Raw genomic sequence first — 19,190 nt, 5'->3', positions numbered from 1 at the left:
TCTTTGCTGTTACATGTAGTTTGGGTATTAGGTATTAATGTCTTTGCTGTTACATGTAGTTTGGGTATTAGGTATTAATGTCTTTGTTGTTACATGTAGTTTGGGTATTAGTTATTAATGTCTTTGCTGTTACATGTAGTTTGGGTATTAGGTATTAATGTCTTTGTTGTTTTACATGTAGTTTGGGTATTAGGTATTAATGTCTTTGCTGTTACATGTAGTTTGGGTATTAGGTAATAATGTCTTTGCTGTTACATGTAGTTTGGGTATTAGGTAATAATGTCTTTGTTGTTACATGTAGTTTGGGTATTAGGTAATAATGTCTTTGCTGTTACATGTAGTTTGGGTATTAGGTATTAATGTCTTTGCTGTTACATGTAGTTTGGGTATTAGGTAATAATGTCTTTGTTGTTACATGTAGTTTGGGTATTAGGTATTAATGTCTTTGCTGTTACATGTAGTTTGAGTATTAGGTAATAATGTCTTTGCTGTTACATGTAGTTTGGGTATTAGGTAATAATGTCTTTGCTGTTACATGTAGTTTGGGTATTAGGTATTAATGTCTTTGTTGTTACATGTAGTTTGGGTATTAGGTATTAATGTCTTTGCTGTTACATGTAGTTTTAATGCATTCATCATAGAGCCTTTGTCATAGCACATGATCACTGCTACTGTGCTTTTAAGAAAATAAGCAATTGTAAATTTTATATTTTTATTCATTTAAAGTTATTTAGCGCGAACAATTTCATTGAAAGATGCTGATAAAAGGTCTATTCATAACAAATACACCCCCAGCTGCTTACAAAAGTCCCAAGGAGGATTTACCACTCTGTGGGAAAATCCAGGAGATGTAACTGGGCTCAGATCACACCCACTGTAAAATGTCTCATCCAATCTCTAGCTAGTTTCTGACTTTTTCATTAGTTACATTGAGACACATGAAGATCTAATATGAGACCAAATCAATCCATTAGAGAAAGTACTAGGTCAATATGCAGTGATACAATAAATGACACCATTTTGCCATGAAGTCACTCAGTGTTTCTTGGTGATGCTTCCACATGACAATGATAGAAATAAATTCACAAAGAAATTATTAAGGTCATAAGTGGGAATGATTCATTGCATGGTATTTTAATGACTTGGAATAGAATGATAATTAGTAGAACATTTACTTGGGTTTAGCAAAAGCTCCTAGATATTAAATTTCCTACTGTCTTGGTATCATTTCATACCAGGTCTCTGGCAAACCATGTAATTAATAATACAAGTGGTAATGGTCGAGACCAATATATTGCCAGTGCATCAAATTCATGTCAGTCTTAATAACATGAGATCTAAAATATAAAAACCCAGCTTGATTTGCATAAAAACATCTAATAATTAATAAAGGTTACAGTATCAAATTAATTTTAACAGAGATAAAAGTGTAGTGATTCATTTTACTTCTTAGTTCTAATTCCTACCCTTTCATCACTTCTTTTATTCTTTTCTTCCCAGCCTCTTGTTTCATACATTACATCTTCCAGCTTCTTTTCAACTACATTTATCCTGAAATAGATGCATTAGAATACACATGCCAGTTTAACATTTTCAACTGCACTCATTTAATGCTATAATATAATGACTTTATGAGGTAAGTCAATCTAAGCATATGACATTAAATACAGCAACATATCCAACAAGGGCAATAGGAGTGGGGTTATGGCTTGAGCCACTCTTTTGACTTTTTTGCCATCAACATGAAACATGCTCATCTTGTGAACCATTCCTTTATAGCTTAGTGCCCACCAACTCTGGTCACTGAAACAATAGCTGACATAAAACAAACTATTCCCAGGGGTGGATAATTTGTCAAAAAGCTTGGATACCAAACAATGCTCTCTGGAGGCCACAAATTTCTAAAGTTTTCATTCCAATTACACTACAATTCAGTATTTTGCATTATGCTTTCATTACACACAGGTTTAGAATAATTATTAAATGAAAAGCAACTTGGTTTAGATTGCAAGGAATATTATCTGATATGAAATAAAAATATTGTTATTAATTGGTATTTTGTTGTACATGGCTATTTCAGCATGAAGTGAATCTTACCCAAATCACATGTCAATTACCATGTGATATAAATTCCTCAAGAATGACATATCTCTGAACACCTGTAATAGGAATGAAACAGTACTAATATCCATGAAACAGTACTCATATCAATGAAACAGTACATGTATCAATGAAACAGTATTCATATCAATGAAACTACTCATAAATGAACCAGTACTCATATAAATGAATAGTACTCATCAATAAAACAGTATTCATATCAATGAAACAGTACTTGCATCACTAAAACAGTATTCATATAAATGAATAGTCCTCAAAAAAATGAAGAAGTACTCACATAAATGAAACAGTACTCATATCAATGATGTTGTTGTTGTAGTTGTTGTTGTTGGGTTTAACACCATTTTTCTGCACAAGATAGGCTATACATGGTGGCCAGTATAAATGGTGGAGGAAGAACCCAGGAAACCCCCAGAAAGAAACACCAACCCATGAGAAGCTACTGGCAAGCTTTCTCACATACCTACATTGGCCGAATCTAAGACTCGAACCCACATAGACTGAGGTGAGGGCTTTAGACCACTCAGCCACTCAGGGGCCCCTCATATCAATGAAACAGTACTCATATCACCGAAACAGTACTCATATCAATGAACAGTATTCATATCAATGAAACAGTATTCATACCAATTAACTTTATTTTTAAGAGAGACTTTGATCAATAATATGAATTTATTTTTAAAATGCTTCATGAAAATTAGACCTACAGGACATGAAGGTAACTACATATGACACACACTGTAAGTTTCATGCATGCCAATGCATTACTACTTGAAAATAGAAAACACATTAAGTTATTGATGCAAGCATAGTTAAACAAATCTTCACAAGCCAAAGGTCATCATATTGCTTCACATCGATTTCTGGAAAGAAGATCCTTGGGTGGTGTAGATGAAGCAAACAGACTTGTTTGGTTTCAGTTCCAATTCATTTCAGACTCTCAGTTACATCCTGGTACAATACAAATTCCACAAGAAAATCCTATTTTAGCCGTTTTGATTCAAATTCAAATATATCCCACATAAGTCATCTTTCTCTTCTTTAATCACACTGAACCGTACTAAAAATATCACATCAGCCTAGATCAGCAGACTGACTGATAGTGCTTTCAACATATCATGTGTTATTCACCTGAAGAGTAATGAAGAGTACATTTTATTGATTGCAGTAGGAAACTCTGACCAATGACAATTTGTTTTGCTTTACCGATTCAAGTGAGCATATGTGTAAGAAAATAAGGTCACTGTGCTTCTGTCTGGATCAACAAAGTCTCACTTCAGTTACCTATTAATCAAGCAATAACATTAGTTGGGATTACAACATTTGTAATTGTCAGGCATGGCTGATACATGGCATAATTATTCTCACCTTTCATGGATGAAAAAATAATTGTGAGTCCTCTACTAATGATCTTACATCAAAAGTAAACATACTCCTCACAAAACTGCCAGCATTTAGAATCTATTTTTCTGGTCATGGCACAAAACTTGGACATGCTTAATTACCCAATGCTATCATTTTATTATTCTGGACTAGTGTATCCCACATTTTTCCACCCCTGACTCCATATTCCAAGTAAAAAACATACTGATATGCAAGTATTGCTTCTTTAGCAGTCATCTGTGGTTCCTTTCCTTTCTTTCCTCCCTTCTTCCCTCCTTTTCCCTTCTTTCCTCCCTTCTTTTTCTTCCCCATGGTGAATTATCTGCTCCTGATCACAAAAGAAATTTATATTGTGGCTGAAATGAGAGCAAAATAAAATGTATAATATACAAGTGATATATTCTGCATCTGTGGGATTCTCTTGCAGTTTTATTTTTTCTCCCTCAACCTGAGCAGCACTCCTGTTGTTATCAGTATTTGATTTGAATAATGAAGATAATTACTTGACAGCAGGGTTTACATTAGCACAAGTTTTCTCAAACTTTTCACATCAAATATATGATATTTGGACAGTTACATGGAAGAGGGAGGTCAAAATATATCCACAATTGGAAACATGGAATTGTTAAAACCATGGGGTAATGGCATTGGGGAGCTGCTTTACATAGGGTCTAGGAAAATGAAAAAAGCATGTATTGAAATCTACAAGACTAAAAATTTGATGAGTAGGATATTTATCCTCCCAGTCATAACAACTATGACCTTCAACTTGAATAAAAGAAAACATCAGATATAAATCAGTGTTTACACACTAGACTACATACTTAGCCACTTCTCACATTGCTTGGTCATGTGACTAGACCTCATGGCCTGCATTTCTTTGGCATTAGCAGTCACTAACAGAAACAACTTGTGTAGAAAAAGACTATTTATAATCTAACTACATTAGACTACATACACTACAAGATCATATGACTAATCAAGACTGTATTGCAATATTTAATTTAGTTTGTCCAATTCTTAAAGTGCTGATGTACAAATAACCTTGAATGTGCTAATGTGCCAAATAGTCTTGATGCATCATAATGATATAATCCAAAAATTTCCTTGAATGAATTCACAAAAATCTAAAACAGTGACTTAGTCCAAAAAGTAATGAGCACTTTGTAATTCCAGTGAATAATTTAAATATAAAGCTGAACACAACAAATAAGACTGATTCTACTTTGGATGTTAAGGTAGGAATTAGTAATTCTAATATTATCAACCTTAATATAAAACCCTAAGATACATTTCTAGAAGATTCTAAGGTCAGAAAAAATGTTATATCTGGAACTCAAACTGAAGTAAACATGTTTACAATTAATAATTATCTTAATAAAGAAACTTATACTGATTGACAAATATATGTTATGTATTATATTGTTCAAAAACTAAATGTCTCTAGTCAGTAGGCCCTTATTATTTTTAATCATGAACAAATAGTTAAAGACACAATACAACATAAATATACATAACATAATGTTCTAATTATTATAATGATATTCTACTTCTCAATTTCAGGCTGGTAGGGTTTGATACATGGTCGAACATTTTGCAATATTCTGTGTAATGCAACTTTCCTTTGTATTACCACAATTTTTATCAACTCCATGTTTTCAGAAGGCGATGTACTCTGACCTCCCACTCCAACATAAACTGTCCAGATATTATAAACTGGGTCAAGGGAAAAGTCAGTGGAAGCCCAGACGAAAACTGATGTGATTAATTGAATAATCAGTTAGTCAATTGATATATGTGCCAAAAGCAATCTCAATACCATATGTAAATAATATTTTCAATAAGAAATTGTACATGGATTAAAATGTTTTTTCTTTGATTCAGTGCCACTGTTTGCTTAAATCTAATCCAGAAGCTTGCTGGAAAGTAGTCATTTTTCCATGATAAGTATTGTACATTTGATTTTTGTTTCTTGAGTTATATTATCCGAGGGAAGGAAATGCATAGCCATATACATACAGATATAGAGCCTTCTGACTCAATATGATTTTGACTATTAATGTGAGATGGTGATTCTACATGAACTCAGTTGTCTCTTCATAAATGATGAATTATTCATACTAGCATCATTCAAGGTTGGCAACTGTCCATTCTTTTTATACAATTATTAATATGAAACTGGAATGGAAAATCATGGTAAGATATTATGGGCTAGAATATTAATACAGGCTCCTCTAATGTCATATGTGTAACATTAAGATCATTAGATGTCACATGTGTAACATTAAGATCATTAGATGTCATTTGTGTAACATTAAGATCATCAGTGCAATGTCAGATCATGTACTGTACTGGTCCTTCAATACCATCTGAATCCAATCTGTTAAGATATTCTTACTGTAGTAGACTCAAGATGGCTGAAATTTTGATTATTTATAGATAGAACATGACAATGATTGATAATATTCTAGGTCCAATAAGCCAGCCCTACTTCAAAGTAACACTACATGCATGCTGGCAAGTGAACTGGATAAATATTTAAATATAATTTTCAATAAGAAATATTTGTGATATTAGAGAACTTACCGTAACTAAAGAAAAAATATTATTTTCATGCTCATTCTCTAAATATATTCTAAGATGTTGTTGTTATTATTATTACTATATGCTATTAATTTATTCTAAGACATTCTTGTTATTATTATTACTATATGCTATTAATTTATTCTAAGATGTTGTTGTTATTATTATTACTATATGCTATTAATTTATTCTAAGACGTTGTTGTTAGTATTATTACTATATGCTATTAATTTATTCTAAGATGTTGTTGTTATTATTATTACTATATGCTATTAATTTATTCTAAGACGTTGTTGTTAGTATTATTACTATATGCTATTAATTTATTCTAAGATGTTGTTGTTATTATTATTACTATATGCTATTAATTTATTCTAAGATGTTGTTGTTATTATTATTACTATATGCTATTAATTTATTCTAAGATGTTGTTGTTATTATTATTACTATATGCTATTAATTTATTCTAAGACGTTGTTGTTAGTATTATTACTATATGCTATTAATTTATTCTAAGATGTTGTTGTTATTATTATTACTATATGCTATTAATTTATTCTAAGACGTTGTTGTTAGTATTATTACTATATGCTATTAATTTATTCTAAGATGTTGTTGTTATTATTATTACTATATGCTATTAATTTATTCTAAGATGTTGTTGTTATTATTATTACTATATGCTATTAATTTATTCTAAGATGTTGTTGTTATTATTATTACTATATGCTATTAATTTATTCTAAGATGTTGTTGTTATTATTATTATTACTATATGCTATTAATTTATTCTAAGATGTTGTTGTTATTATTATTACTATATGCTATTAATTTATTCTAAGATGTTGTTGTTATTATTATTACTATATGCTATTAATTTATTCTAAGATGTTGTTGTTATTATTATTACTATATGCTATTAATTTTGCATTGATAGACAATGTTGTTACCTTGTTAAATATGTATTTAATGCTATATCATTGTGGGAAATAACTTTAACAAGTTTGCCAGTTGATATTACAGTAAGGGGGATGCAGAAGAGATAACTATCAGCAGATAACTGCAAACAGGGTAAAATATTTAAACAAGAAGGCTAGGATCTCCTTGTCAAACCCACAATCAAGCAAGGTCAACAATCAAGTGAGCATGTCACATAATGAACTGTCTAGCTTAATAATGATTCATCCAAAGTATGAACAAAAATCCATCATAGGCTTTAGGAAATAGAAACATAAGAAAAAAATTAAACCAAAACCCTAATGCAAATCTTCTATTTTTGTAATCTTTAACCAAAGATCAATGGGGAAAGGGCATGTGTAACAGTAATAGTTCACAGCTGTGTGCCTTTGGTGAAATGAAAAATATGCATGCTTTCCTAATGTACTTTGGTCTGCTGTTGATATTATAGAGGGGTACTGCAACTATAAACCACTGAAAATTTTTGTCAAACACTAAGTTCTGCCTTGTTTCTAATGATCTCCAACATAGATCAGCAATCATTTGTTTAATGCTGTCATAATTTTAGTATATATTTTTGAACCATCTTAATTTTTTCATGTTCTGTTGCATATATGGGCACCAAACAGTATTTATCTTCTGAACAGTATTACTAAAGAAAGAAGACCACTATTAGCCATGATTTTGCCTATATTACCTTATAATAAAATAGGTAATGGAGTGCTGCAAATTAATTTGTGGGAATTATCAACAACTTTACTATCACACACATGGGTAATGGGCAAGTCCTCAAGACTTGCATGGGAAGGTAGATGCTCCTGCCCCCCCCCCACGAGGCTTCCAGCTATGGATAAATAGGTTGATGTTAACAGGGCATCACTGGGCAGAAGAACTTCTGAGAAGAAGTCAGTGGCCAAGCGGAAAGGCTGCCAAACAGCTCAATGGCTACATGTTCATGACCAAGGTTAGCCACCAAGTTGGAGGAAATTGGCTGTGGTCAGACCTGGAGAGGGTTGGGGTCCGCCATGTGGCAGTTGCACTAGATACACCACATAAAAAATGACAACCATTACTCATCCCATATTGGCTTGGTTGTCACGTGGTTCAACAAGGGCTGCACCTTCCACCATGCACCAGGGCAGAGGTGGAAAGTATATGACTGGTGCTCAGAGCAGAAAGATTCATTTCAGGAACATCATCACTGGCACGTGGAATGTGAGAACACAGAGAGCAACAGGAAAGCTCGAGGAGCTTACATATGAAATGAACAGATACCGCTGGAACATCCCAGGACTATGTGAGATGCAATAGAAGAACACTGGAGAAACAACTACTTTGGAAGGCCACAGAATGTACTTCAGTGGCAGGAAAGACAAAATGAGCAAGAGAGTTGGGTCCTTGTCCACAAGGACAGTGTGAGTACTGTCATGGGATGTTGACCAATCTTCAGCCGGCTCATCACCATCTGCCTCAGGGTAACTCCATTCAATATCACCATAAAACAGGCATATGCTCCAACATCAGACAATGATATGATGTGGATATGGAAAATTTCTATGACCAGCTACAAGAAGTTGTGGATAAAACACCAAAGAAAGACATTCTGGCTGTGCAAGGCGATTGGAATGCCAAGATAGGCGAGGACTCTTGCATGAACTGGAAAGGAACATTTGGGTGCTGCTGCAATGCAGATGAATGAGAGAGGACTGAGGCTCCTGGAATTCACTAATTACAATGACCTTTTGCTGACAAACACCTTCGGCCAACACAAAGTATCCAGAAGATGGACATAGCACAGTCCAAGTATCCAGAAGATGGACATAGCACAGCCCAAGTATCCAGAAGATGGACATAGCACAGCCCAAGTATCCAGAAGATGGACATAGCACAGCCCAAGTATCCAGAAGATGGACATAGCACAGTCCAAGTATCCAGAAGATGGACATAGCACAGTCCAAGTATCCAGAAGATGGACATAGCACAGCCCAAGTATCCAGAAGATGGACATAGCACAGCCCAAGTATCCAGAAGATGGACATAGCACAGCCCAAGTATCCAGAAGATGGACATAGCACAGTCCAAGTATCCAGAAGATGGACATAGCACAGTCCAAGTATCCAGAAGATGGACATAGCACAGCCCAAGTATCCAGAAGATGGACATAGCACAGCCCAAGTATCCAGAAGATGGACATAGCACAGCCCAAGTATCCAGAAGATGGACATAGCACAGCCCAAGTATCCAGAAGATGGACATAGCACAGTCCAAGCAGAGACCATCACAGTCAGATCAACTACATTATGGTAAAGAGGCACATACAGTCAAGTGTAAACATCACCAAGACTTGAAACTTTCCTGGAGTGGACACAGAAAGTGACCATGATCTGGTGATAATGACCTTCAGGCTACATCTAAAGAAGGTCAAGAAAGAGAGCCACACAAGAATAAAGTTTGATCTTGAGAAACTGAAAGATCCCAAAGTAGCAGAAACCTTCCAGGCAATGAATGGTGGGAAATTTGCACTGCTCACCATCCTCAATGCTGACAATACTGACATGGACATGTTGATCACCACCTTCAATACAGCAATGACTGAAACAGCCAGTGGGATCCTTGGTAGACATTGCCCAGTCAAGAAGCCCTGAGCCACAGCTGAGGTCCTGAACCTGTGTGACAAAAGGAGGGTACTGAAGAAGAAAAGGAATGATACAGAAGGGGCAGAGCAGTACAGGGCACTCAACTGGGAAGTCAAGAAAAGCATGAAAAAAACAAAAGAGAACTATATAGAAGAACAGTTCTAAGACAGTGAGACAAACTTGAAAAGGAACGACAGAAAGAAAGCATACCAACTGGTCCAAGATCTAACAAGCACAAAACAATGATTAGTTACCTTTTTACAGGACAAAGCTTGAAACTGCCTCACAGAAAAAAAAGACATTCTGGACAGAGCACTGCACAGAACTTTACAACCACTGAGCCACAATAGATCCAAAGGTACTGAACATCTCTCCAGCAACTAACAATGACAACCACCCTATCCTACATGAAGAAGTAGAAGCCGCAGTGAGATTGCTGAAAAAGAGGAAGTCAGCAGTTATGGACAACATCCCAGCAGAACTGGTCCAAGTTGCGGGAGAAGCAATGATTAACACCCTCACAAACATCTGCAACAAGATCTGGCAAACAGGAGAATGGCCACTGCCATGGAGCCAATCTCTGATCATCACCCTCCCCAAGAAAGGCAACTTGCAACAGTTATAAAACCATGGTACAATCAGTTTTATATGCCATCCAAGCAAAGTCATGTTGAGGATACTGCTGAACAGTCTAAAGCCACAGGTTGAAAGATCATTGCTAAGGAGCAGGCAGGTTTCAGAGCAGGGCACAGCACAACAGAGCAGATCTTCAACCGCAGGATATTGTGTGAGAAGTACCTCCAACTCCAGCAAGATCTGTACCACATCTTCGTGGATTTCAAGAAGGCATTTGAAAGGGTAGGGCATGCAGCCTTGTGGCCAACCATGAGACTGTGCCAACCTCATCACAGTAATAGAGTATCTCTAGAACAAGGTCACCAGTGCAGTGTATTTCAATGGCAGCATAGGGGACTGGTTCAGAATGACAGTTGGTGTCAGACAAGGCTGTCTGCTCTCTTCCACTCTATTCAACATCTTTCTGGAGAGAATCATGGCTGACACGCTTGAAAAGCATGAAGAGATAGTCAGCATTGGGGGCAGAACAGTCATCAACTTACGTTTTGCCAATGGCATTGATAGACTAGCAGGAAATGAGCAAGAACTAGCTAACTTAGTAGAAAGCCTTGACAAAATCTCTGCAGCCTATGGCATGGAAATCAGTGCAGAGAAGACCAAAATGAAAACCAGCAACTGACATCAGGGTCCAAGGTACAAAGCTAGAAACAGTCCACAGCTTCAAGTATTGGGGGCAACGGTAACAAATGAAGGATCAAAGCCTGAAGTACTCTCCAGGATTGTACAGACAACTGCAGCACTGACAAAACTGAAGCCCATCTGGAATGACAACAACATCACTGCATGACCCAGTTCAAAGGTCAGACTGATGCACTCACTGGTGATCTACATATTTATCTATGCCTGTGAATCACGGACCATAACTGCTAACTTAGAGAAAAGGATACAGGCCATAGAGATGAAATGTTTCCAAAAGATCCTCAGCATCACAGTCAAAGACCGTGTCACCAATGAAAAATTACGGCAAAGGATCAGATAACCCATTGGGCCTCAAGAAGATCTCCTAATCACAGTGAAAAAACATAAACTGTAGTGGTATAGGCATGTCTCACGATCATCAGACTTGCCAAGACAATCTTGCAAGGCACTGTACAAGGAAGAAAAAAGAGAGGCAGGCAGAGAAAGAAGTGGGAAGATAACATTCGAGAGTGGACAGGCTTGATATTGAGTGACTCACTGATAAAGATGGAAAATCGAGAGGAATGGAGGAAGCTGGTTGTTTGGTCTTGTGCTGTGCCCCAGTGGTCACCAGACTACGGGACTGATGATAATGATGATGTAGTATCACACAACTGTTAAAATATCTTTAGTATGCACAAGATGAGCTTATCATCGCATTTTTTCTCAAATTTTTAATGAAAACTATAATTCCAGTTCGGAAACAAATTGTTCGCATCTGAAATTTTATTATATTCCAACATAATGGCCTCTTTAAGATCTTATCCATAATTAGAACAAGTCCATTCTGCAAAATGATTAGGGTAAAAAAAAATTCAGTGGATTCAAGCACAAAAATGACAGACTGTACAAGAGTAATTTGTGATTGCAGGGATTGCCCCACTATGTTACAAGACCAAAAACATGTGACAGCATGTGCAGTGCAGCCAGAAAGTTAATTGTAGTTCAACAAATATGTGATCTGTCATCTCACAGCTTACCAGAAAAGGGGTGTAGTGCTAACAAGTCTAGCTTTTCCATGTTAGGTTCCAGATTCTCCACACTAGTAATCCTTGTTATAATGTATATATTCTAGGATAGTTTTAAATGACCTATAATTTGCTTAATTTTGATGATGAATGATGAGGTTCATTTGAGTTCAAGAATACACAGCTAGGCTTTGTGGTTTGTTATTTTGTGAATTTAATGTAATTTTTAGCACATGATAGGTTATAAATGGTGGCCATTATACTTGATGGAAGAAAAACTTGGGAAAAGACAGGGAATAACCACTGGCTCATAGGAAGCTACAGGCAAGCTTTCTCATATATCCACACTGGCTGAGCATAGACTCAAGCCCATGCGAATAAAGGTGAGATGTCAGTGATCTGTAGAGGCAGGTACCTTAGACCACTTGGACACTCGGGTCCTTAGCTAGTCCTTAGACCACTTGGACACTCAGGGCCTTAGCTAGTCCTTAGACCACTGGGACACTCAGGGTCTTAACTTAAGTCCTTAGACCACTTGGACACTCGGGGCCTTAGCTAGTCCTTAGACCACTTTGACACTTGGGGCCTTACCTAGTCCTTGGACCACTTGAACACTCAGGGCCTTAGCTAGTCCTTACTTCTCATGTGCATCTCATCGAAGAATTTTAGCTCTGCATGGCCATGTTGCAAAAACAAATTTTGATAAAGTTTGGTGATAACCATTTTGGCTGGGTATTTATGTACATATACTTTGATTTTAATATGAATTAAAATGTCTGTTTTAACAATATTGTACACATTAACCTAGTCCTATATGTAAGACCTCGATGCTGATATTTATGTTTTGGGCATCTAGGACTTACTGCCCAAATAAATGTGCTGTATTATAGCATGTTCCGATGTCGTTTAACATTGAAACAACAAGCCAAATTATCAGGAATATCTTACACACTTAGCAGCCCATGTCAGCACTTTCCTACTGTTAAAGTTATAATGTTTTATTCGAACTTTACTTATACTCTGTTTTTTTTTCCTGCTAAATTCAAATTCCCACACAAGCAAATGGACATGCTTTCAAGTTCCATTGGCCAATATTTTACTTGGCTGGAATCCAATAAAAGCCGAAAATAGTGAAATCGGTTAAAAGATAAAAATTTTGAATGAAATGAAGCTATCTAAACACTTTCTTCAATATTAATATATTTTTTATTCATTTCCTTAAAGAAGTATACTTCAACTTAACCTGATTTCAGCATTCCTGGCTTCCATCACATTCCAGGCAACTGAATGTAGGCCAACGAAACTTGACTTCAGGTCCATTTCTTTTGTGACAATTTGAATTTATTAGAAAAAAGACATCAGAGAAAGTAAGGCCTGACTAAAACATTATGATTTTAATTTGCAGAAAAGCATCATTATTGGATGCCAGTTGTGTGAGATAGTCGACATCAAAACATGCTACACAGTGCTGTTACTTAGGCAGTAAGACCCTTATGCTAAGAACATAAATATCAGCATTGCAGTCTTACATGTAGGACTACATGTTGAACATTTTCCGCTCTCTTCTATCATTTTCATACCACTTTGTTATATACTGAAGAGGAAAGAGAACTCACTTTGCCTTATAATTTGAGTCCAGAATGAACCATGGTAATGGATAATTTACCACAAACTAAACTAATGGTTTAATTGCAAAGAACTCCATGATTAAACATCTTAACCACACCACAACATTCAATTTCTACCACACATCGTTTGAACTAGTCCAAACCACACTCACACTGGAACAAAGGTCAGTCCATTTTTTCTGCCTCTACCACCCTCCTCTTAGAAGAAAAACGAGCTGACTGAATCTCTCCTTTTGGAGCAGTTTCCAAATCTCCTGGAGTATGGACATTTTATAGGTGGCAACCTGATTATTCTTGGAGATTTCAACTTTCACTTTGACTGTCCTTGAAACCCATACACACCAAAACTCCTAGATTCCATTCATGTTTTCAACCTCAAACAGTCAGTTAACCAACCCTCCCATAAACATGGTCACATTTTAGACTGAATTCTTCATAGACCTGATGGTAATAATCTATCATCCTCCCTGGTATCCCATGAACTTGCATCAGATCACCTCTGCATTATATGCCATCTTGAAGTATCAGTCACTAACCCTTCACCTTTATTTGCTACTAAGAGAAACCTTCATAAGATAAAAAGAACCAAACTAATGCATGACATCCAAGCAAACCTAACAACTTGCTTACCTCCTACTGCAGAACAACTTAATAACTACCTGTGTTAATTGCTTGACAAACATGCCCCAGCAATCAAGTGCAGAGTATCAGCTCAAAAGTGTTCTCCGTGGTAAAGTAGTGTTAGGGACCAGCTTTGCACTGCTTAAAGAGACTGCCATAAAGCTGAGAGGCTTTGGCTTCCCACCAGACTCACTATTCATAAGCAAATCTACGAAACCGATAAGAAGAACGTCACATAGTCCATGCAGTGAAATCAGCCCACTACAGTACTAAGATCACCGAAAGTTCCAGCAGCAAAGAGCTCTTCAAGATTACTAACAAGCTAATGTCAAGGAACAAATGTACATCACTTCCAAGTACCTTCTCTCCAGCCAACATTCCAGACCTGTTTGCAAATTTCTTCCATGACAAAGTACAAACCATTAGAGATAAGCTTGACAACACAATTTCAATTCACTCATCATCACTATACAGTTGCTTGCGATAAAGAATTTCTATGGCAACTGTTAGCAGCATTTGAACCTGACTCTATGGATTTAGTACATACAATCGTGGTGCACCAAAAAGTCATGTGAACTTGATCCAATTCCAACATCATTGCTGCTTGAGTGCTTAGATCCAATATTGCTTTCACTAACTGATGTTATTAATACCTCTCTCTCATCCAGGGAATTCCCATCATTTTTCAAAACTTCCATAATGTAAAGCCTCTGCTGAAGAAACCAACACTTGACCATAACGATTTAAATAACTACTGCCCAGTTTCTAATCTCCTATTCATACAAAACAATCTTAGAAAAAGTTGTTCTATCCCAATGTGTATCTCATCTAAATTCAAACAGTCTTTTTAGCAATGTACAATCTGCATATCACCCTTGCCACAGTGCTGAAACTACTACTCTGAAAGTAGTTAATGACATTCTCTCTGCTTTCGATAGCAGAAAGATTACAGTCCTGACCCTCCTTGATTTGTCTGCAGCATTTGACACAATAGACCATGATATATTACTTCACCGTCTCCAGCATGTATTTGGCATTCATGACACAACCTTACACTACTGGTTCAAGTTCTACTGGGTCAACAGGACACAAATTGTGGGGGCCCCGAGTGGCCAAGTGGTCTAAAGCGCTAACCGTTATGGATCACTGCCATCTCACCTCTGTCTGCGTGGGTTCAAGTCTCGGATTCGGCCAATGTGGGTATGTGAGAAAGCTTGCCAGTAGCTTCTCAAGGGTCAGTGGTTCTATCCGGGGATTTTCCGGGTTCTTCCTCCACCATTAATAGTGGCTGCCATGTATAGCCTATCGTGTGCTGAAAAATGGCGTTAAACCCTACAACAACTACAACAACAACAACACAAATTGTGTCCTCAAATGGAATATACTCCAGCCCAGTTGATCATTGTTGTGGTATTCCACAGAGGTCTGTTCTTGGACCCGTTCTCTTCATTCTATACACTAAGTCGCTCTCAAGTATCATAGCTCATCATTCAGTGTCTCACTGACTGTATGCTGATGACACCCAAATCTAGTCACCCAACTGAAGCTGATGCTACCATCCAAGGTGTAGAGAGGTGCATTTCTGATGTAAAATCATGGACGACATGTAACAAGCTGCAGATGAATGATGATAAAACTGAAGCCATTCTGATCACAACAAAAAGACTTTCTCATTCACATCCTTTACCTCAAACAATAAATATCAGCAACACCAACATTAAATTCACACAGTCAGTACGAAACCTAGGTGTTACTCTCAACAGTACTCTCACATTGCACCAACATGTCATGAACATATGCAAGGCTGCATATCCTGAGTTGAGACACATCAGCTCCATTTGCAAATATCTTTCAGTTGATGCCACTAAATCACTTGTGTGACATTAGTACTTTCAAGACTATACTATTGTAACTCAGTTCTGTTGTTGTTGTAAATTGTTGTAGGGTTTAATGCCATTTTTTGGCACACGATAAGCTGCACATGGCAGCCAGTATTAATGGTGGAGGAGGAACCCAGGAAATCCCCAGAAAGAATCACCAACCCTCGAGAAGCTACTGGCAAGTTTCCTCACATACCCACATTGGCCCTTAAGTCTGTCTGGTTTGTTTAAATATCTACTCCAGAAACTTCAAATATATCAAAACACAGCTGCTCGGATCATCCTTAGAGTACCACAATCAGATAACACCTCAACCTGCTTTGTACCCTACACTGGCTATCCATTCGATCCAGAATCAAACACGACATTTGTTCTCTGTTCTACGTTTCACTGATGGCATCCAGTCCAACATTACCCATCCGACCTCACCCATGTGTACACACCAGCAATATACTTAAGCTCCTCTTTTGACAATCGTATACTCATTATTCCTAATATGAAAACGAAGTCATATGGACAGCGTTCTTTTGCATACCAGGGCCCAGCAACGTGGAACGAATTGCCCACATAACTTAGACACAAAGACACAGTGATCTCATTCAAGACTGCTCTTAAACTCACCTATTTCGACTGCAAGAGCAAACTTAAAGACCTAAAAATGTTTCCTACCTTAAGTATTTTAAGCATGTTTTATGTTTTCTAATGGTATGGTGTTTGTTCATTTTTTGTTTGTAATGTAATAATAAGTTATCATTATATACGGTTTTTTTTATGTTTTAGGTGTTGTCTAATGTTGTAAAGCGCCCAGAGCTTCTAAAGATTATGCGCTATACAAGTCATTATTATTATTATTATTATTATTATTATTTATACAATGATACGCTTTTAATATTGAACATGCAACAACTGCAATTCTCTCAGTTCTTGCAAGATATGTTGTATTAACGTGTATTGTATTTAGACTTGATATATTTAAATTTGTGTCTGAACGACTGAATAATCATATGAGGCTAAATAACTTCCACGTTGATCTTTACGACTGTTACCTAGTATGAGTTCTTCATTCGCAAATAACCGTCCACCATGTTAGTTTATCTAGCAACAAGGGCAAGCTTAACAATGTTTCTCAGGTGTGCACCCGAGGTTAACACAAACTTAAGCACCACATACCGGAAAGTTTTAGCGCTCGCCTCAGTGTGTGTCACATTTTTGACGATATATGATAAAAGTCGACACATTTTTGGCGAAGTGATAAAAGGAAAGGACTTTCTTCTCGTTTAGCCATACATTGGGGCTTGTTTTCCGTTCTGTCCAAAGCATATCCATCCATGCGAAAACAAATCATTCAAACCGCCTCCAAAGACATCGTCGATACCGTATGCAAATGTTGCCTGAACATCTTGAAAGGAACGAAACCTTTATCTAAACATCAGAAAGAATGCTTAGCCAAATGGTCCAACTAAAAAAATATACATTCGTCAAAAGAAAAAGATGTTAGTGCAACGCGGAGGTTTTGTGCAATTGTTGTTAGCACTCCCTGGTGTAACGGTGAACGTTATCCTGTATGCCGAATTCGATAATACGATAGAAATCAGCAGTTTCAGAGAAGTCATTCTAGATTATTAGAAGCAATGGAAGACTCTTATCCCGCAATGAATGGTGTAGAATCTTTGGAAATGGGATGGCAGGATTTCGTGGAAGCAGAACTCAAAGGCAAAGTCGAAAAGAGGATGGTGATATCACGATGGCCAGAACAAGAACAACATTTAGTCTCCTGTTTTGCTATGCACCTAGCGGACATCATTACAGGGTTGGTCAAGAAAGATTGCTATAGATGTCAAAACGAGCATCCCAGTCAAATTCAAAACGATAAATATCTGATGATGAGTCAAGAAGAAAAATTGGTCGAGTATTTGATGGACGCTTGGAGTCTCATCTCTGAAGAAGCAGTGTTGCATCAGTGGCATAAAGACTCGTATGATTATTCCTCTCCTCCATTGACTGCTATAGAAATCCATCGCATCGAAGATCTCTTGACCCAAAGTACGGAGATGAAGCAAAGAAACGGTTACTTGTCAGAGATTGTAATAAAAGATCAAGATTGAATTGATGACTTATCATTACCTGTGAAAGAAGATAAAAATTTAGAAAAAAATGGATACCTAAGAATTGTATTACCTTTTGAAAAACAGTTCGTACACCGCTTCTTGGAATCCTGTCGTGTGCGCTAAAATGAATTGCTTCATCGCAAACCTCAAGGCCATCAAACTTAGGTCATCAACACGGACGACAGTCATCATCCAGAATCCCACTGGGTAGCTGTCTACTTTCCCAAATATGGTTGTGTGGAGTATTTTTATTCATATGCATTATCGTCTTTGGAAGAGACATCATCGGCTTTATGAGAAGAAGTGCCCAGAGGACACGATTCAATGAAGTGAAATTACAAGGCACAGATTCCATGGTGTGTGGACAATATTAGGTGTATTTTCTTCATCAACGCAGTTTTGGATATACCTTAGAACATTAGTGACTTATTTTTATCGCAACTCTTCTTAAAATGATGACAAAGTAGGTCAATTGTTTTGTGACCATTATGGATATCTCTTGTCTTTAGCTAGGAAACGTAGTGTATATCAATTACCCAATGACTTTTATCCGTGGAAGTCTAACTTGACTTCACAACGTTGTCAACCTTGTCAAAAATGTGTTATTTCATATTGCATGAGTTGTTGGTTAATTGTTCGTTGAATAAACATGTTCTATTTAGAAAAAAAGTGTTGTTGGCTTGTTTATTTATATATTAAAAAACTCTGTGAATATGTGCTCTTCGACTTCTCTCTATCCCACACAACAAGACCAGCTATAGCGTTCCTACCCTAAAAACCGCAGGGATATTTTCTATCGCGTCCGCGCTTGAGCCATATAATGCTATGCACAAAAAGTATATAGGGTGCCTGACACCCAACTGATTGGTACTATTTAGAAAATTGAAGGTACACCATGTACACAAAATTCTAAATTTTTGTCAAAATAGTAAAGGAAATTATTATACAACTCAATAAAATTGGAAAATTGCACAAATGGCTCACACACTAT

At 36.7% G+C, this 19,190-nt stretch overlaps 1 protein-coding gene across 2 annotated transcripts in view; it reads right to left on the bottom strand.

Annotated features, from left to right (window-relative positions):
* LOC149786081 (coiled-coil domain-containing protein 83-like) overlaps positions 1 to 17,198 on the bottom strand; it is a 57,584-nt gene extending 40,386 nt beyond the window's left edge. The window contains exons 1-3 of one of the 2 annotated variants that reach the window (XM_089976375.1): positions 17,138 to 17,198; positions 3,710 to 3,860; positions 1,467 to 1,551 (exon numbers count right to left, since the gene is read on the bottom strand). In XM_089976375.1, the coding sequence (XP_089832501.1) occupies positions 1,467 to 1,551; positions 3,710 to 3,816 (192 nt within the window). In that variant the 5' untranslated portion in view covers positions 3,817 to 3,860; positions 17,138 to 17,198. The remainder of the gene's footprint in view (positions 1 to 1,466; positions 1,552 to 3,709; positions 3,861 to 17,137) is intronic. The other variant, XM_089976376.1, reaches the window with a different exon arrangement.
* Between the last annotated feature and the right edge of the window lie 1,992 nt (positions 17,199 to 19,190).

The sequence above is a fragment of the Sinohyriopsis cumingii genome, chromosome 12 (assembly GCF_028554795.1).
Source record: "Sinohyriopsis cumingii isolate HCF-2022 chromosome 12, ASM2855479v2, whole genome shotgun sequence".
Lineage (NCBI taxonomy): Eukaryota > Metazoa > Mollusca > Bivalvia > Unionida > Unionidae > Sinohyriopsis > Sinohyriopsis cumingii.
The sequence above is the reverse complement of the archived record's forward strand: the minus strand, read 5'-3'. Positions and strand labels throughout refer to the sequence as shown.